At 48.6% G+C, this 21,061-nt stretch overlaps 1 protein-coding gene across 8 annotated transcripts in view; it reads right to left on the reverse strand.

The window, feature by feature from the left end:
• LOC119400119 (protein Gawky) overlaps nucleotides 1-21,061 on the reverse strand; it is a 52,904-nt gene that overhangs the window by 20,917 nt on the left and 10,926 nt on the right. For 3 of the 8 annotated variants that reach the window (XR_007416960.1, XM_049417971.1, XM_049417966.1), the window contains 10 exons: nucleotides 19,146-19,658; nucleotides 18,424-18,597; nucleotides 17,635-18,195; nucleotides 13,206-13,508; nucleotides 11,894-12,026; nucleotides 10,946-10,996; nucleotides 10,235-10,467; nucleotides 2,819-2,977; nucleotides 1,099-1,233; nucleotides 713-964 (listed from right to left, as the gene is read on the reverse strand). Coding sequence is in view for 7 of the 8 variants with exons in the window: in XM_049417971.1 (XP_049273928.1) it covers nucleotides 713-964; nucleotides 1,099-1,233; nucleotides 2,819-2,977; nucleotides 10,235-10,467; nucleotides 10,946-10,996; nucleotides 11,894-12,026; nucleotides 13,206-13,508; nucleotides 17,635-18,195; nucleotides 18,424-18,597; nucleotides 19,146-19,658 (2,514 nt within the window). In the remaining variant the exon portion in view is untranslated. The remainder of the gene's footprint in view (nucleotides 1-712; nucleotides 965-1,098; nucleotides 1,234-2,818; nucleotides 2,978-10,234; nucleotides 10,468-10,945; nucleotides 10,997-11,893; nucleotides 12,027-13,205; nucleotides 13,509-17,634; nucleotides 18,196-18,423; nucleotides 18,598-19,145; nucleotides 19,659-21,061) is intronic. The other 5 variants (XM_049417968.1, XM_049417967.1, XM_049417970.1 and 2 more) reach the window with 5 other exon arrangements.

Here is a 21,061-nt window from a genome sequence, read left to right on the forward strand (position 1 = left end):
CAACAGTGGTGGTTTCTGGTGGTTCCAACACGCGATTTAGACTTTGAATTCGTATTTTTATGTTCTAAAATGCATCAAAATGTCCGAGATTGTGTTTATTGCTCGGTAAATTAAATTTTTGAACCCGGAATGGCATCGTCAAATTTCACTGAAGCGGAACGGCAGCAGAAAAAGTGTTCGTTGTGGCGAGCATATTTATGCATTGAATCCTATGGACTGTTGACGGGGAACCGAGAATTTTTCGTTGTACCGGAAATTTCGTTGAAGCGTAGTTCGTTGTAGCGGAGTTCGACTGTACTGATATAACGACCAGTTTTCGCGGCACTTTCGAGTTCATTATAAACGGGTTCGACTGTACTAGACTAGCAGTCTAACAGAACAGTAGCCCACTTGAGTAAAGTCTACCAGAACAGAAATCGACTAGACAAGAAGTCTTCTGCAGCATAGATGTCTAGAACTAGAAGTTTATTGTAATTTGGAGAGTTGGCAGGTATGAAAATAAAACAAGCGTTGCACGCTTTCAGGGGACATCTGAACACTGGTCTTTCCCGAATTCGACAACAGTCAGACACGCAACTGCGACGCGCAAACAAAGAGAGAAACTCTGTAAGAGGGTTTAAAATCTTGTGCCCCAGGTAACCAACTAAACACTGTTTACGTTTTGCTGGTAGTAACACGGCCACGACTGCGGCAGAGCAACAGAGTGGCCGACCTGTTGCGGGGGCTGTGGAGGCGGAGGCATCTGCTGCTTCAGGAACAGTGCCTGCTGGGCAGCGATCTGGTTCTGGAGGTTGAGGATGCGCTGCTTGGTCTGCGTCAACTGCACGTTGACCTGCAGCGGGTTGGAGGATGGCCCCTTGTGCACGATCTGCTGCTGTTGCTGAAGTGCGTGCAGAACCTTGATTTGCTGCAGCAGCTGGTACAGCAGCTGCAGGGTCTGGGGAGCCAGCGGCTGGTTCAGAATCTGCGAGAGGAGAGACGGTGGCGGCAAAAGCAAGGCTCGCACCAGCATGGCAACATAGTGCGCGACGATGTCGCGAGGAGGAAGTTGCTAAGGAGGGTGCTCATCAATTATGAGGAGGGTGGAACAATGCTCACCTGCGGGTTGAGGTGTCCAGCTTGCACCGCCATCTGTATCTGTTGCACCAGAAGACGCAGCTGTGTTGCAGACGGCACGTTTGGCTGGCCCAGGCGAGCGCCGATGCCTGCTGGACCACCTGCTGGACCACCACCCTGCGCAACGTGGAGGAAGCACTCTTCAGCGCTCGGCCACCAAAGAAAACTGGACGCTCCTCCGACACGATTGCAGCACACTGTTCCATGTTAAGCGAGCATGCGAATTCGCAGCTGCAACAGAGCAGCTTTTGACACGTCCCTCATTTACTCGACTGTCAAGTTCTTTTCCAGATTGTGATCGCTTGAAGTTGACTCTCACGTAATGACTGAACACTAGCCAACTGAATGCCAAGAGAGAAAGTGGCACTGCATGGCAAATTCTGTTCCAACAAAAATTGATACAGCTGAATCCATTGTCGCATTACGGCACTCAAAGCTTTTCCATTCAATGGAGATTCCTTGCTTCTCAACAGCAGGTGACAAGAATTCTTGCAAGGGAACAGGAACGTTCTGACGTCTTTCAAGGACTAGTCTGCGAGCTTGCAGCAATACCACACGTAGTTTGCCACACATACAGTCGCCGACCGTTTATTCGGACGCCGAAAATTCAGACATGCTCGTTTATTCGGACACCTTCGCGGCACCGCCACTCGTCCCATCGAAGTAATGTAAACTCAAGACCGAAAATTCGGACGCCCACAGCCAGCCGTTCGATTTTTCGGACTCCGGCTGGCTGATAGAGTGCGACGTTGAACGCCATAACAAGTTGTCAGCAATGTTTACAATATTTTTACTAGGTTGCCAGCACTGAAATGTTGCACTGGTTATAACTGGAGATCGTGCCAGTGTCAAAAATCCACACAGAAGTTACCGATCTCGAAGGCTGTTTGGTGGCTACACGTAACGGTTGCCTTTTAACTTTAGCCAGTCACGTATCCATTGAACGGCTACCACGGCCAAACAGTAGGCCAAGCCAAGCCAAGCTTGGAATCGGCTCTGTGCGGCGTTTGAGGTGAATGACAGCGCGTACGAGTACGACGTGGATCCTAATTCGGACAAAGAGAGTACGACAACAGATTACAGAGGCGCTGCAACATCAACTAGACCAACGTCGTTTCCTTTTGGCATGTGAGAGTTTGCATTCTCATATGTTTCTGTGGCTAGGCCTGATCTGCATCCCAAGCTTTGTGTCCTGCTCGTGCGAGGCCTGATCTGCTGAAATTGCTCCGACGCTGCCCATTCCATGTGCGCCGTCGGAACTAAAGAAACGCGGCAACTACAAGGCCTTGACGATGGCGAAAAAAGCGGCGATTATTCACCAGGTGGAAGTTACTTGGGAGCTTTCGCCGAGTTGGGCGATGAGATCATCATCAAATGCGGATTTAGCGTAGGCCGTTGACCATCAGGGGTGGCCAAACATTGGCTGAAATACAGGCCGAATTGGTCGCGCGTAAGCGTACATGTGTACAGACGTGCACTAACAAGTTTTTCCCGGCCGCTGGGCCAATAAAAGTGCTTTTTTCTGGTGAATCCTTTTTTTCGGACTCCCGATTATTCGGACTTTTCAGCGGTTCCCGCCGAGTCCGAATAAACGGTCGGCGACTGTACACGAATCACAAAAGCTCTCATCAAGACCCCAGAAATAACCCCCCCATGACCCGCCATAAATGACAGGTCATCGAGGTCAAGAGAGGATACTAACCGGGAAGTGTTGCTGCTGTTGCTGCTGCTGGAGGATCTTTTGCACGAGGGCTGGGCTGAGGCTGCTAATACTGTTTGCTACCGTCAGACTAGAGTTCTGCCCGCCCATCCCCGTGCTGTTAAGTAGACTAGCTGGAGCACTGGACCCCGGGTTGGAGCCCTGCAATGAAGACGGAAAAATAGCATGGTCAACCCTGGTTTAGAAAAGTGCAACTACTGCAGTTATTCCATCATTACAAAAATAATTTTTCAATATTTTCTTTGCCTGAAGTAGCCCATCCCATTGCAACAGAATACTAGCTCCCCAAAGTACCTTAATGCACCCAATTTGACTAGAAACAGCTAGCTTCCCCACGATGTCGACAGATTGTACAAGCTCATCCATGCAAAAATCCATGTTCAGCCATTCCTGATTGGTGCGCACCTGCACGGGCCCGGGCCGGCCCGAAAGCCCGGGCCCGGGCCATCCGAAGCGTTTTCCGGCGGGTCCGGGCTGGGCTCGGGCTTGAAAGTGCGGGCCGGGCCGGACCCGCTCGTTAAAAAAGGCGCAAGTCGGGCCTTCGAGCACACGCGAATGTTATGCATTCCACGGTCTAAGGTATACTGTGCCAAGCTGAAGTGACACGTATATACAGTCAAACCTCGTTAATACGTACCCGCTTTAAACGTACTAACGGTTAAAACGTAGTTGCGACGAATCCCCGACCGAGTCCCATAGAGCTCAATGCATTCGCTGACCGCATAAGCCGTAGTGGTTCGCCCTGTGCCTACCGGTTAGTGCGTACCCTGCGTACCGCGACAACTTTTTGTGCCATAAAATTTTACTGCGCCGCTCAACTTCCCGACGCCAGGATGTGCCGCCAAAGGTCTTCCGCCTTTTTGAGAAGTGCGCAGACCAGTCGATCCCCGATTCCGACTTCCGCGTGATTGCGTCGACGCCTTTGCGGGTAAGCATCGGGAAAGAACGAAGGCGAGGTGGCGGCCACCGACGAACGCGCCGACATGACTTATCGCCGACAACCTTATCACAATAAGTATCTTCAGCTATATGCTCGGGCACGCGTGCGGCGCAGCGCTACTTTTTAAGCCTACTGTACGCTTTTATTAGGCGACAACCTGAACGCGCTGGGCCGCCGATCGCTGACGCTTCGTTGTGCGCGGCCATCTTCAAGGCTGAAGTTGAATTGATGGCGCAAATGCTCGGGCAGGATCGAAGAAGTTCAGCCATGTACCAACTAGCCCGACAGCAAACGCTGCTAAGCCGTCATCAGGTGCGCACCGCTTTGTAGAAGCGAAAGCAGATCGCTGTTGCGTAGTTAGCGTTGCGGGTCGCGGGCGCCGAGAAACCTCGCTGCATTAACGCTATCACACTAAACGCACGTGTACGATACAGCAAGCGTAACGCGTTTGTAACCATACTGCACGCTTTTATTAGGCGACCACCCAACGCACCTCCGTCCGCTGCCAGGACCGCTAGAGCATCGCGGAGTGCGCATCGCTTGCATGAAGCTCGTCATCGCTGCGTTAACCGAACAAGCTACTCGCCGCATCTGTGCACGATCTGGAGCGAAGTGGGCACGAACAACATTCCCACGATAAACGCGCGCGTGCGGCACAGCAAGTGGCCCAGTAACGGCGTGAGCCGAGTAGGCGACGCGCTGCACGCAACTAGTCGGGAGACGATCGGCTCCACGCAGCCGTACCGCGTTTCACTGGAACTGTGTCAGTTTTCGTTTAGTAGCAAATCGCGGTTAGACGCATGCACATATACCGCGGAAAGCAGACACTGTCCGTTCTGTCGCTATGTCGGTCACTGCGTTGACCGCGTATCCTGGACCCTGCAATAGTTTCGAAATGCTCTTCGGCGTCGCCACTGCGCGCTATTGGGCGGTCGTGCGAGTGTGCCAGGATCTTTTCTCCACTTTGGCAAAAAGAAAGAAAAGGCTTTGCGGTGGGTACTTTAGGCAATATTTGCTGTGACACTCTATTTATTTGCTGGCGGCGATGGTGTACGCTAGGAGATGCAAATTTGTACTTGTTGTTTAATGCGTACTACCGTTTAGTGCGTAGTTATGCCGCGTTCCCGGCAGGTACGTATTAAGGGGAGATGCTACTCGAAGACACTTTTTCTTTAATATTCACCCTAGAGCAATGAAACTTGAGCTGCTTATAGAACTTTTTATGCTGATTTCAAATATATAATTAGTTTTCTTGCAAGTTGCATACTTTTAGTTCTGCAACATGACAAAATGAAAAACTGAAGCATCTTGCCCCCCCTCTTTTCAGACCTAAACTTCAATAATTTTTTACAATTGACAGTTCATAATGTTTCAAATAAAGTGCGGAATGCAAATAACTAATTAGGAAGTCCATACAAAATATGTACTAGACGTGAAAAATTTTAACGTTGGAAGTTCATATTTCTCCTACCCTAGTGAAAGTTTACACAACTTTTGTTTATTTTATAATAAGAATATCGAAACTTAAACAAGATAATTGCATTTCTCGTACTTTGGAAAAACTTTGGGAAAAATTTCATGCAGATCTGAGCACCAGAAGTACCCGAAAAAGGAGGGGCACATTGACAAAAATGGCAAAATTTGTGTTTTGAGAAAAACGAGTTTTAAAGTCAAAATTGCATGTTTATTTATCAAAGATGTCATTGAATGCAACGAAATTTGTACACAAGAAAGAACAATCCTCCTTGTAGTGGCCACTGCCATTAAAATGCGCCAGTACCATAGGTTTGGCCCTCACGGCTCTTTCGAGCTGACTCCTCGACAAGAGATTTTTTCTTCAGCGCACGCCGACAGGCCCTTGCTTCTCCTGTTAGTTTTTGAGACATTTTTTTCTGGCGTGTGCTGTCCCGTGATGTGCCAAGAGCAACCAGATCATGAGACGGGAGCACGCCAAGCTCTTCCAGAACACGTTCAAAACTGGAGTGCCCTCGGTTAAACCAACATGTTCAATGCTGTCGTATCAGCAATCAACGAAGACTCGTCGTCCTGCGATTTTTCTTCGTCTTCGAAGAGTCCGATCTTTTTCTGGGAGGCACTCACATATTCGAATGCCGCGGCAAACTCGTCGGACGCATCGGCGTCACTGCCACTACGCCTTGCGGCAGCAGACGATCTTTTCGTGGTTTGAGTGTTCGGCTTTGATTTGCGCCGGCGTCCTCGAAATTTGTGCGTCGCGTGAAACTTCACAGGCCGGTGACCGCGCTTCCTACGGCTTTCTTCATCCATAACGGATAAGCACTCGAGAAAAGCGTTGTTCAGCTGCGCTGCTCGACGAGACACGGATCCTGCAAGTAGGCTTCACAGCACACACAGGCGCGCAGCGGCCAATGGCGGCTCCCGATCCGTACCACGTGATTTAAAGCCAGTCGCGGCGCTCGAAGAAGGCGGCAAAAGCGTGCTTCTCTTTATTATTTCTTGCGCTGCAGCAGCGCGGGAAACTGTTGTTATTTGAAGAGTGAGGCTCGGCTCTTCGCCTCATGCGGTCGACAATGGTGAGCGGCGGCGCATTATCAGCGGCAAGGTGCTCGAAGATGACACACTTTTGGCCTTTTGACAGCCACCTTGTGCTCTTTAGACGCAATTTTAAAGCATTTCCAGTTGAGTCTCGACATAGATTTTTTTTTTCAGAACAGCAGAGGTACTAATCTTAACAAAACAGGCGAAAACAAAAAATCGATAATTTTTTAGAAAACTCGTGTTTTTCGACCCGCATCTCCCCTTAACGAGGTTTCACTGTATGTATACATATATATATATATATATATATAGATGTGTGCCCTGACACACACACACACACACACACACATATATATATATATATAAGATGTGTGCCCTGACGAAGGCCGGTCCCCGGCCGCAACGTTGGCAATAAAGCATCGTTTTTCGTTCGTTCGTCCACTTCACTTCAGCATCTATATATATATATATATATATATATATATATATATATATATATATATATATATATATATATAAACAGCACTAACAATGGGCCAGATCACGGTTGTTCCCATGGGAGGCATAAAGATTTCGGTCTTTTATTCGAGGTTGACACATATGATACATTTCATTTATATTCCTTGGTACAGTAAAAGCTCGTTAATTCGACACCCGTTAATTCGGAAATTTGGATAATTCGGACGGCTCTATTGGTCCCGGCCAAAGTGCATGTTAATCTATGGGACCAAACCTTCGTTATGGTCCCTTGAATACTGGCTAGTCTACCGTCCGCATGGCGCGCCATATGGGGAGGGGTTGACGCTTTCTAAATGACCCCGCAAGGGGCGCTGCGCGCTTTCGGAATGTCACCCGCTCATTGCTCTCGCCTGCTTGTTCGTTGTGTTGTGTTGTGGTGCTGCGGATTGTCCGTTGTGACACTACGACCACAACTGCAACGGCGTGTTTGCTGGACTACGTGGACCTCACCTGATCAATCTGGGACCGGGAACGAATGACAATCCAACTGCAGCAGAATTTTTAGTGATAGTTCGCTAGCATTTTATAACATTGCAAAACCACATAAATCAGGAAATTGTGCCCCAGAAGTTATCACTGCTCCGACTTCTCTTCCTGAGGTACAAACGGAAAGCAAGATTGCTGTACTGGATAATTTGATTGATGGAGGAATGTTTGGTGATGCTCAACATGCACTGCAAGCGCTTTGCGCAATATCAGTTCGTCGGACCACGCGTCTTCTGTGACGGCAAAAAGCCATGAAATGCTTATTTATGGTGTGGCAGGGTACACAGTAAGAAAGATCCTGAGGAAGACTTCCTGTAATGAGTATACATTGCTGCTCTCTGTGGAAATTAAAGCGCGGTGCTGTGGATCATTCTTCTGAATCCACACCAAATTTCCACAATTGAGGTTTGATGTACCCTTCGGGCTCTCTTAAAGATATTATAACCGTCCTTGAGAACAGCTTCACGACATTTTTCAGCGTAAATAAGCTACACGAGCAAAGATGACTCGATCTTAAGGGCTCGTTTTTTTTTGTGTGTGTGAAACACACTATTTAATGAGAATTCTAACAGACAATAATGCCATGGAAAGTGTACGGGATGTTATTTGTAGTAATTAGGATATAAATGTGAAGAAAGTAAAGTGGACGAAAAGATAACTTGCCGCCGGCAGGGACTTTTCTTCACATTTATATCCTAATTACTACAAATAACATCCCGTATAGTTTCCCCGGCATTATTGTCTGTTAGTTCTCATTAAATAGTGTGCTACACGAGCAAAGCATTCTCGACTTTGCCGATTTCATTACGTGGGTACAGCTGCCTGCACTAACATGCACAGAGCATGCACAGCAAATTACTTGCCAAATAGTGAAGTTTTAATTCTTCTACGGCTGCGCTTTTTTGTGAAGGGCCATTAACAATGAGAGAACAACAAAAAAAGAGCAGCTGAAGCATTTGAAAATGAGAAGATGTAAGTAATTTCCCTACCTGTGCAACTCTTCATATTTATTTGCTTTGATAACCACTTTCGTTTCCCTGTTTTAGTTCTTTTTTTGATGCTCATGCCAATAAAATATTTGGAAAAAAAAAAAGTAAACTGGTTCTTTCAATGTCAGTTGGTGCCGTTCCACCCGAGAAACAACCTACACACGTACTACCATGCATTCCATTGATACATGTGCCTCGGCAAAGCAAGCCTTTGCGCACGAAAGCACGTGAGAACTTGTTAATCGAACCGGTTAGTATTTGCCATGGGCACAATTACGCTGCAGCAAAAAAAATATTGCAAGAAATGGTCTAGCTGAACTATGCTGAACGTGCGCCCGCGCTTCGGCGACACGCAGCTGGTCGGCGGAGCGCCGCTCCCCAGCATGAGGACTGCTCGAAGCGCCACCACCCGCATCATTCGGTAAGCGTGCTCGCTCTCCTCCGCGGACGGCAGACTAGCCAATATTCTAGGGACCCTACCTTCGTTAATTCGTCAGAATTGGGCTCCGCACCGCTTAATTCGGACAAATGCTGACGGCTGCCGCTACACAAAAGTGTGGCAAAGCATCGCTGGCACCACTGGAGCGAAACCGAAACCCGAGTGACATCGCCATCGTCATCAACTAGTGGGGGCGATCGCAGCGTCACCGAACGTCGGCGTCTTCTTTCTTCGCTCCAATGCCATACCAATGCACCTCCGACGCCATTTTCCCTTGTGTTGTGTCGGCACAGTCTCTTCTTGCGGAGTTCTCTTTTTTTCCCCCGTTGTGACCGTGTTTACATGTGAGGCCCGAGCATGCGGCAGTAGCTGACGATGGCATCGACGAGGTATCAGCAGAGTCCACCGACAATGACTGTCCAACCTTCGATGCTGTCCTTCCCACAAATATGACCTTTCAGGACTACATCGCAATTGATGACTGTGTCGCCACGACTGGTCTCCTGCCCGATCAAGAAATTACTAATGATGTCGTGACCTCATCGCTCCTCACGGGAAGTCTCGGAGGCGCTTTTGATATTAGAGGACGTTTGCCTGAGCACTTGCAACAGTTTGCGTGCTGTTGGCCGTTTGGAAGAGTTAAGAAAAATTGTAATGTCAGCCAGAATCTGCGCGAAAACGCAGACGACCATTACAAAATACTTCAGCAAATAAAGGTATGCTTCTGCAACTTGATTTTAATGTTTTTCCTGTTTATTCGTTAATTCGGCATTCGGTTAATTCGGACATTTTTTCCAGTCCCGTGAAATCCGAATTAACGAGCTTTTACTGTATTAGGTGCCAAAACCACGATATGATTACGAGGCACGCCGTAGAGGCACCGGATCAATTTCGACCACCTCGAGTTCTCCAACGTGCACCTAAAGATAATTATATACACGGGTGTTCTTGCATTTCGCCCCCACCAAATTGCGGTCGCCATGGCCGCGGGAATCGCACCTGCGTCTACACACCGGATGTTCCGTCCGATCGCCCGCTACAAAGCGCCCAGCATCATAAATAATAATCATCAACAACCAATATCCTCGAGCGGGTCCGGGTCGGGCCTGGTCATGAACAAGCGCGCCCTGGATTAGTTTAGTAATGAATGCCCGGGCCCGGGCCGGGCTAGGGCTGGGTACAGTCAAGTACGCCCGGGCCAGGCTCGGTTCGGTCATGTACGCCCGGGCCGGGCCCGCGCTTGGAACCACGGGCCCGCGCTGGGCTCGGGCTTCATAAAGCGGGCCCGGGCCGTAAAATCCGGCCCGTGCAGTGCTCTAATTCCTGATGCGTAAAATAACGTAAGCCCATCTTTATATCTTGCAGCTGGGTTTGAGCAGTTTTCTGTGAGACTTTCAAAAACCCTGCTTTATAGTACACCGCTTAGCAGACGAATCGACAACACACACACACGCGACAGAGACGTTAAAAGGCTCTAGCCCAAAGCGACCACAGAGCACGGTTCGCACCTTCACCTGTGGGGGCTTGAAGCCCTGTCCGCCACCATAACCAGCACCGAACACGGGCAGCCCCTGGAAGCCGCTGGGAGCATGGAATCCCGCAAAAGGCGCCTCCCCCAGCGGGCCGTGGGGATCTTCGTCGGGGCGCATCTTGGGACGGACTGCGAAGCCGCAGTCCGAGCCGTCCAGGAGGCCTGGGTCCTGGTTGCCATTTCCCCTGGTGGCCATGGCCCTCAACTCCACTACAACAACACACACGGACAAAAGCACGGCATGCAAAGTTAAAGACTGGATGCAGATTTTGTCGATACATAGATTACGATGGCCCACCCATGAATCCCACAATGTATGTTCCACAACTCTATTCATTCCAATGCTCTCCAATCGCAGAGTAAATACTTCTTGACCAGTCGAGCGTATTGCATTTCCTTCACAATACGAACAGTTGCGGATATTGCTCAAGTTAAACGCAATTTACACTCAAAACCTTCTTATAACAAACATGGATATAACGAATTATCGGTTATAACGAATAAATGAAGAATAGTCTTGTCATAGCTACAGTGTTACAAATAAGCGTTTATAAAGAATTTTCGGATATAACGAAGTTGATTTCGTGGCAGATGCTACTTTGTTATAATGAGGTTTGAGTCTAAATTATTCTGACGGCAAATCAAAAAGAAAAAAAAAAGTAACAGAACGAGAAAACACAACCCATACCTGCTAACCTATGGCCTTCTGATATCGGCAGATACACCGCAAGGAGGGTGCCTGAAAAAAATTTCGTTGAGGCAGTGCCTGTCATCGGTCCGGCCTACGATATACGCCTCGATACCCTTAAAATATTGCCAATCAAGGCTCCTGTGAACAAGTGAGCTGAATATAGCACGCCAAAGAACTTGGGATTTTATTTCACAGGCAGCCAGAAAGTGCAAACTCTCCTCTCGGCTAACTGCATAGCTTTCACAATCTCGAAGGCACCCTCGGTGAAATTTGTATAGGTTGTTTAGACTTCAGTAAATAAAAAAATATAGGCTACTGTTCAGAAATAGTTAAGCAACTCCGCTTAGCACTTCTCTTGGAGACCACTGAAGCCTTCGAGCAGTGGGCACTTTCCGCGAGCAACAGTGCAAGCTACACTCAAACCTCATTATAACAGTCACATCTGCCACGAAAATAACTTCGTTATCTCCGAAAATTCGTTATAAACGTTTATTTGTAACACTGTATCTATTACAAGACTATTCCTCATTTGCTTCGTTATAATCAATAATTTGTTATATCCACGTTCGTTATATCGAGGTTTGAGTGTATGTCGCACCTCGTACGTCTCGTATGTTACACCTGATACGTTTAATTCGAGTTTGTCCATTCATGAGCAGTATTAGAAGATCACAGGTAACCAACTAACTTGAATTACTGCCCTTGCCAACTTCAGCCTCGCACTGGGCTTGTTGGTTAAACATGATCAACTTTCATTCTGCAAAACTGCAAATATACTGGACACAGCGAGAAAACACAGGCGCAGAGAACACTTGCAAGTATTCCGTGCATGTCTTTCTCGCTGTGCCCAGTGCTTTTGTAGTTTTGTGTGAAAAAGAAAGTCGATCTCGCCAAAAAGCAATGTCGGCAGTTTTACAGTGAATGGATAAAAATTGGAGTACGCACTCATGGTGTCCTCGAGGTTCATCTGGTTCATGCGCAGTGCGTTCTCCACGTCCTCCTTCTTGAATCCCATGTCGGTGAGGATGCGGAACTGCTTGCTGGCGTAAATGAGGTCCTTTGTGAGAGGCTTGCCACCCTGTCGTAGAGGCGGGAAAACAGACTAACACCGATAAGAACACAGCGCAGTCATTGGCATGTGGTCGGCTGAACGAGCCTAATCGAAGAAGAACGGACCCCACTTGCCCCTGGAGATTCATTAACAATGGTGAGAATGACCCTCCAAAGCGTGAAAAGCCATGTACAGCGCTTGCAAAATGAAATGCGACATTGAAATTGCTCGAGATAGCCACGCCAAGTCCCCACAAATTTGGTCACTGTTGTCACTGATGTAAGCATAGAGTTTCGTAATAATACACTGTAGTTGGATACAGTTGAACCCCTTTATAAGAGGCACTCATGGGGGAGAAATTCTTGCCTGTTATATGAGGTGTCTCTTATAAGCAGGGTACTAAGTTATGCATTTTCCTATCAAACCTTACTTTCATGTAGCACACTGGTGTCTCTTATACCCCACGTGTCTCTTTTATCAGTGTCTCTTATAAAGGGGTTTAACTGTACAACTTTAGAAGTCTGCGGCGTTTCCTCCTCAAAGGCGGATGCACACAAGCCTGCCCCAATGGGCGAGCACTTCAGACTGATGCCATGAGCGGGACGGCCGGTGACCCCGCCTTCGGAGAACATTGCAAAGTTCATGGGCAGGATTACAGTAGACTCTCAGTAAACGGAAATCTGTTAAACAGAACTGCTGCTTAAATGGAACAACTGAATCTGATATGATTGGTTTTGCACTTGGCTTCTGCACCCCTGTTCATCTCTCAGTAAACGGAACTCCTGTTAAATGGAACACATATTCCTGGTCCCTTCAGGTTCCGTTTAACGAGAGTCTACACAGTAATTTCTTTAGTCATAAAAGCGATCGGCCATCTGGGTGGGGCCTCTCCGGACTTCTGAAGTTGTATCCGACTATAGAGAGAAATCTGGCATTAGTGTCTTATAAGAGCTGCAATGCATGGTGCTTCAGCCAGTGTGGGATAGAGATTGGAGGCATTGCAAGCTTTTTCACTTCCTGCGCCTCCGGGAGCGACCCACCTATGACCAAGCAACAATGTCATGTGACGATGCCGCAAATTTTGCCGACCTGTGCTGTCATCACGATTTTTTGCATCACTCGTGTTGACTCTGACAGTCACTTTTCATGTTTGATGAGGCATCTAAAGGCTTACACCTTAAAAAACTATCGATGTAAGGTACACACCTGTTTCGAAGGTCCACCCCAGGTGGAGGTGTCGATTTGACCGTCGGCCCACGAGGGCGGCCCCTTGGGCTTGGTGGACCAGTAGGCCTGGTCGGGAGGGGGTGCGCCACCCCAGCTACCCTTGTGCTGCTGCTGCTCGTCCCAGCCGGGATCGCCCCAGTTGGCACCGCCGCCCCCACGGGGGCCCTTGTTGCCTCCGCCACCACCCCAGACTCCATCTTTCGGCATCCGGAGCATGCCCGGCGGAGCACCGCCTCCACCGCTGATGGACTTGACAGAAGGCATGTCCTTCCAGTGCGACACCTATAGAGGTTGTGCATGCTCTTTTATAGCTCACCACTGTCTCAGAACACCTCTGTAAACTTGACACCGTATCTGCGCAATGCATCTGGGGCATATTTCTGCAGCAACTTCGCGTGGTCTCATCACTCTAACAAAACATAGAGTATTTATTAAAGCTGTGCAAATAGCAAAATTTTGGGTTTGAAGCGAATCTGAATATTGAAGTGTGAGTGCGAATCGAATCGAATATTCTTCGAATATTTCTAGAATATTTTTCGAATACTTCGAAGTGAAATTGCAGAAAAGAAAGTTGGAGAGGATTCCTAAGCATATACTTATGAGATAGCAAGATGAAGGTGTTTCTTTTCGCTAGGTTGAAGCGCAATGTAGAGGCCGAATTGAATTTATGTACATGATTCGGTGCAACCAAAGTGTTGCCGACAACACTTTACACGAGATAGGCAAAGATGCCATTTCCTCAGCCTCTCCTCCTCTTTCAACTTCTGTGGAAGCCCAACTGATGTGGCGGACAAGGGTGTGCTCCCTTCAAGTCCGGAGTACCAAATCTGCCTCGTAGACGTCGATATATAAAAACATCTGAAATTTCGGATGCTAAAAAGCGTCGGCGTCCGATTTTTCGGACTTCCTGCCCAAATTTCAGGCCAAAAACAGCATTAAGGGGGGAAGAGGCACTTTGACATGAAGCATCTTTTTATTTAAGTTAGGATGATGAAAACTTCGGTGATCATGTATTTACATGTGTAAATATCAAATATGAACTCAGTTTTTATGTAGCCCTTACGACAATTTTTTTAATTAATCATTCATTAAAATTTCGTTTAATCACCTTTTTAATAAATTGGCTACTCGGATCCTGCTGAATTGAATGTCATTGCATTCTACAGTTATCAAAGAGTGCAAAAAGCAAATTTTATGGTTCTAGCTTTCCTACAACATAAGTTATGAAGCTTCAAAATCCGCCAGTCGATTACCGAGAAAATGTATTTTTGTTATTTTCTCTCTTGTAAAAACTTACGCTTGTTTATAGTAACATATGACACTTTGTTGCACTCACTAAACATCCAGCTTTTCAGTAATACAAAAATGATCAAAATCGAGTGTACCAAAGCTGAGAAACGCTCGCTAAAAGAATGAAAGGTGGCCAAAAAATTGGAACTGAGAAAAAAGCAAAAAACAAAACGCTGTATCTTCAAGGAGCGCTACACAAGTAAAAATGCTTTACTTTGCAAATAAATGCCTTAGAAGACACCAGGAGAGTAGCTTATCACATTTTCCAATCGAAACGGCCCCAGTGCATGTCATTTCAAGCAGTTTGTTGATTGCGGAGAAGTCGACGATGCCGTAGTTAACCGCCGACGGGTCAGAGCCCTGGCACGCTGTTGCGAGCGTGCGCAGCTTGCACTCGCTAGCGGAAGTTGCCGATAAGCCGGAGATCTTATCTTCAGTCTTTTTCTGCTATTGCGCACGATCGGCGCTAGTCAAGAACGTCGTGTCGATCCTTCTACCACGCTTCCTATCACTGACGTCGTCGAGGCGGCCGCCGACACAGGTGAAGTCGGCATTTCGACCGATGAATCGCGTTCCGCCACCACGCCGTCCTCCGCTGGATGCGCTTCTGATGCACCCGAGCCGTGATCTCGCTTTTTTTTTTTTTTTCGAATTTATGAGCGCTGCGCAACTTTCGATATGGCTTCGCCACGATCAAAGTTCCAAAACGCGGCCGAGAGCGTAGGCCTAATTCACTCCCGGCGGCTGCGGCGCACTTCGTCTAGCTCGCTTGGCGCCGTGCCAGTAAGCCGCCGCAACGTGCAGTCTTTGTTGAGGATGATAATAACGCCTGCTCCAGTTTCTTGCCAGCTTGCGCGGGTTGGAACTTCACGGACGTAAATCGACGAGAACAACAGTTATACTACGGCGCCATCAACTTGCCGCTTTGCGTGCACTGTAGCAGACAGCGCGGGAGGCTCGACGAATCGGAAGGCGTTATTTAGTCACGTGGGCTCACTGTGCCAATAGGCTCACGCGGAGGGACCTTTTTTTGGCGCGGATTTTCTACGTGAATTCTGAGTGGACGGAAACAAGGGCGGCGGGATATTCAAGAAAAAGCGCGGCTCTTTCGAATGCGACCAAGATGGCTGCCGTAGGTAACGTAGAACGGCAACAGCGCGGCGCTGAATAAGCCCGTTTTTTACGCGTTCATCGCTAAAAATTTAGCTCACTGATGGCACTTAAAATGCTGTCACGGCTAAAATACTGATCTAAGGCGCATGAAAATTGGCGAGGTTATGCATCAGTAGCGGCAGAATCCAAATAAAACATTTTCAAAAATTCGATTTTTTTTTCTGATTTTCGGTCTCAAAGACCCGCTTCCCCCCTTAATTGAGCCCCCAACTCTGCCACATCTTTCATTTCCATGTTGGAACCAGCGTTCTCTTGAGTTAATACATTTGTGACCATAGCGGAAAGGCAGCTTTACCGCATTGCAAAGGTGTGATGAGGTGAAGCATATTGAAAATCTAGGGACCACTTCTAATCGGACGTTGACTGTGTCTTGGCTATGTTCGATCGTAACGGAGATCGAAAGGCAGCTTTGCCGCAGTACGAGAGTGTAATGAGGTGAAGCATATTGAAAATCTGAAGAGGGCACTTTCAGTCGGACGTTGACTGTATTTGTTTTTGGGAAGTTCGAATAGTTCGAAAAGTAAAATTCCAGTGCGAATCGAACCGAACAGCAAACACTATTCGAAAAATATTCGAAATTTCGAATATTCGCACACCCCTAGTATTTATGGAGTATTTTTGCCACGAAACTATAATCGTCGCCTACCTCACATGCATTCCTTGCGCTACCACCGTGGTCCCGGCACTTCCTGGTCACAAACAGCATGTGCACTATCAGCGTGACATAGAATTCTCGACAGCAAAGTGGCTAGAGCTGAGCTTTCCAGTGAGGAAATGCAAGCAAGCTGGATGGTGATTGTTGTACCGTGGCTGAAACACTCCCTTGGAGTGCTTGTGCGGTGGTCACCATGCGCCCCATACTTCCCACTGACGAACGATGTGGGGCTATTAGACAGACATAGCGCTCTCAACAGGAAAGTAGCGAGCGGAATAGTTTAGAAAGCCGCATGACGATTAATGTTGCGTGGGAGAAAGATGCCCCAAATACTCTAGTTTGGCTCAAGTGTACAAACACGGCACACTAACCAAATGCAACACCTCTTTGGGGTAGACGTGCCCATATCTTAAATATTTTGTCCATTTTGATACCCAGAAAACATTTCGAAAGGAAGTATTCCTATGCTAACTTATACACATTACACAGCATCTTGTACTCACTGTTTGAAATACTTGCAAAGAAAACCTAATCACTTTTGCAAGAACATGCAACATCAGCTCACCTCATACAGAAAGCAAGCAAGCAAGCATAGACACGCATGCAAAACAATAATGGCCAGCTGATGAATACGTCAGATAAGTAATACTCCTGGCAATAACATGCAACAAACTGCTCCATGCCATGGGCTGAATGAAAATTAAGATTCACTAGGCTGAGCAAAGCCTGGGGAACAAAAACATCTTCGCACTCGCTCCAATGAAACTTCCTGGCTGTCACCACTTAGTCCTGCACCGCTGCGACTGATGCTCTTTTTACCCTAACAACTGCTACGAATACGTTTTCATACCCACTTAGAATACGTAATCAGTTTATGCGCAGGTAAGTAACCCCATTCTCAAGGTAATTAATGTTGCACTCTGTTCAGGGCCACAACTGAGGCTAGAAATATCACAGAAAACTTTGAGGGATGCATTGAGGACACGAAGAGAACATAATGTGGCCTTGCAAGCAGCCTGAGGGGGACTACTAATACAAAACGAGAAACAGAGAAATGGAAGTGAAGGAGCAATTAATTCCAGCAGTTCTGACACGCCCATAGGTGATCGGATCTGAGGGGACACTAAACCACCGACTGCATGTGGCAACAGTGAATACCGGAGCTGAAAGCTAGCCATGGATGCAGAGTTTCTGACAATGCCCATTACAAATGTTATGGATGTTTTTCGTAAACTGCCAATCTAAACACAACGTTTCACTCCAACGAGAGGTACGAGTAATAGCACCCACCGCAGAACCCACCTTGCCCTGTCGCGTAGGGTTGCCCCAGACCGAAGTGCCATCATCATAGTTCGACACGGGCCTACGCGACGGTGGGGGCGAAGGCTCCTCCCAGCCGGACGACTCTCGCTTGCCGTTGGGTCCCCCGACGGGGGACCAGGTGCCCACGTTGGAAGGGGGCCCGGCCCCTCCTTTGGGCCCGCCCCCCCACGCCGAACAGCCGGGGCCGTCGTCCATGCCGCCATGCGGGGGCCGGCCTCCTCCGCCGCCCCAGAGGCGGCCCTGCTGATCGCGCTCGTCCGGCGGGCCACCCCAGTTGGATCCCGGGGGTGGGCCTCCGCCGGGGCCGCCCCAGTGCTTGTCGCCACCGCCTCCTCCGCGGTGGTGGTCGCCGCCCCATGCTGGCGGGCCCTCGGGCTGCGGACGGGGGCCGCCCTGCTGAGAGGGAGTCGGCACACCCGTCCACATGTTTGAGGGCGGGGGCTCGTCCTCCTCGCCCCAGGTTCCCCCGATGTGGCTCGTCGGGGTGTGGCTGCCCCAGGGCTGCTGCTGAGAGCACTGGTTCGAACCCTGCACGGACATACAAACCGCAGTCCGGGGGTCAGACCGTATGGCTCGACCCAGGCGGGGAAATGGGAGGGGGGGTCGGCGGGGAGGTCTAGCCTGGCGCTCCGAAACCCAAGCGGGCCCCGCGCGCCCCTCACGGGCATTGTAGTCCTGGTGGTATCTTCCTGCGTCTCCCTTAGGGCGCGCACCCTCGCGCGCACGCGAGCGATGGGGGGGAGTCTGGCTCCTCACCTGTGCTGCCTGAGGTGGGTTGGGCTGCTTGCTGCCGCCAGCCCTTGCGCTGCGCAAATTGCTCTCCCAGATCTCGGTGCCATTGTTGACGGTGGCCCTCCAGGGGGGCCCCGTGGGTGGCTCTTTGGTCCCTGGCGACATGGGGACATCCCAGGGCGACTCTTGGTTGACAGGCTGAAACCAGAAGGAGCTTGTGAGACAAGAGCTTCAAGACAAGGAGCCGACTGCTTCGGAGAACGATACTTCAAGAACTGAAGGAAACGGTGAGACCTTTTCACACATAGAACTGAAGTTGACAGTGTCACAAAGTGCAAGACAGGCAACATGGGACAGAGGTTAACCAGTAGCATCAGCTAGAAAAAGTGAAGTCGCAGTGCATACGTTGCCGTTCCTGCACCACACCACATGCTTGGATTGAACTAGCTGTCCTAAAAACCACATCCGTTCTCCAGAAAGTTAATGTTCATCGCCACGTTCCACCACAACTGACAGAGCAGACATTTCCAACATGCTCAACACAACACCAGATTCCACACTACCAGATTGCGCCGTAACGTGAGAAAGGGAATGTGCTACAAAAGTGAGAATACAATTTTTGTTTTAAATTGTAGTACTCTATTCATTTCAGAGACCTTACTGTCACTAACGTCATCTGCTTTAGTTAACTTCCCTAGCTCAAAGGAGTTCATCTCGAGAGAGTCGGACGGCATGCTCTGACTCACCGACTGGCCCCAACCCTCGCTGAAAGCCGCCATTCTTCTCAGTTCTGACACGGGCTCCTCCAATACGTTGCGCGGGGCCACTGCGGAGCTCTTGGAGTCTGATGCTTCGGTGGCCTTGGTGACGGCTGTGGCGGCACCCTGTCCCCAGCTGCCTGCCGTTGCCGCCGGCGTTGGTTTGGTCGGGGAACTTGCTCCGCCGGCGTCTGCACCGGGATTCGGCCCACTGGCTGCGTACTCGGGGCCACCGCGCGTGTTGGCGGCAGCGCCCCACTGGGCCGACCCCGAGCCCCATCCCCCCTGGGGACCAGTTGGCGGAGCGCCCCAGCCCGTGGCCGGGGCCGCAGAGCCATTGTTGAGCGAGGTTTCGCCTCCGCCTAGCAGGCCCAGGCGAGGAGGCCGACAGTTGCGAGACGATTGTGGCGGCTGCGACGAGGGTTGTGACGCAGTCTCCTCAGATCCACCAACGGCGCCCAGTAACTGGTCTGCACCTTCGGAGGTGCTGTCGTTGGAGGGCTGTGAAGGAGAGAGAAGAACAAGCAAATTGCTGGTTACAGCTAACTGCTAACATATGCTTGTCATTGTTCAGCACACAACCTATGATGAAACACGAGCGTGCAAGGCACAAGCCTCACGTCTTATGTTTGATGAGCCAACATTCGGTGCATGCAACGAACAAACATCACAAGCACTGAAAAGCAGGCGGAAGGTTCTTTACCAATGTTCTATAGTAGTACACCATGCAGAATGCAGTGATTTAATGACTATAAATAACATGCGGCGTCATAACCAGAGCTTGTTCGAGAGTTATTCCACTGCTGTATTGCTGAAAGATCTTCACCAGCATGCTATCCAGAAAAAGAAGAAGGTGGTTATACAATGAGGTTAGGCTGGCGTGGGTTGAAACTTGTTTGCCAGTACAACATCCAGAAGCAATCTGATTGGATTAGATTGGGTTAGTTGGGATTGGATTAGGTTGGGTTAGTACAAAAGATGTGCAATCTCTAAAAGCATATTTCTTACGGGAATTTTTGGCAACTTTGCTTTGTCAAACACAGAAACAAAGTATGTGGCAAGGCTGCCAGAGAGCTGGTTTAGCCGGTGATGCTAATCCGATTGTCTTTAACAAACATTGAATGCAAAATAAATAGACGTAAATGTGAGTGAAATTTTTTTGCTGCATACTATTTCTGATAATCGAGAATTATAATTTGGTGAACAACATTATAAGAAAATAAATAGCATCACCGGCTAGACCAGCTTCCTGGAAATCTTGCCACATACTTTGTTTTTGTGTTTGACAAAGCAAAGTTGCAAAAGATCCCCGTAAGAAATATGCTTAAATATGTGTTAGAAATTGCATATCTTTTGTTCTAATGCAGCTATTAAAAATCTACTTAGAGATTTCGAATCTGCAGAAAAAGCTGAATAAGTGTATTAAATTTCATGCCATTCACCCAACTTTTAAAAAACCATTTTTCAAGACCCACGTCTCCCCTTAACAGCATTTACTCCACACGAGGCTATGACAGAGAACTTTTGCACATAAACGCACCTCACAGTAGCATGAGTGTGTGCACACTAGATATTACCACGAGAACCCCGACACACCCACCGCGAGACGAGACACGTGGATGGAAACCACTGTTCACACAAGTGTGACGATAGTGCTGCTGTACTTTAACTGCAAAACAACCAAATACTCAAAGCAATATCAAACACAGTAAAAGTAGCCAACATCTCGAATTTCATCCAGATAGATCAATCGATGGAGAGCATAATTCCCCATTCGCATGCTGCCCCGGAAAATAAAGAGTTACACATTTTCCCGCGCACCTTTCGTGCACTGAGGTGAAGCCTTTGTAAACGCAAAGCCCTCAAATGTCCGCATCGACCACTATTTGACTGGCATGGAAGTT

This window comes from Rhipicephalus sanguineus, chromosome 7 (assembly GCF_013339695.2).
Source record: "Rhipicephalus sanguineus isolate Rsan-2018 chromosome 7, BIME_Rsan_1.4, whole genome shotgun sequence".
In the NCBI taxonomy this organism is placed as follows: domain Eukaryota; kingdom Metazoa; phylum Arthropoda; class Arachnida; order Ixodida; family Ixodidae; genus Rhipicephalus; species Rhipicephalus sanguineus.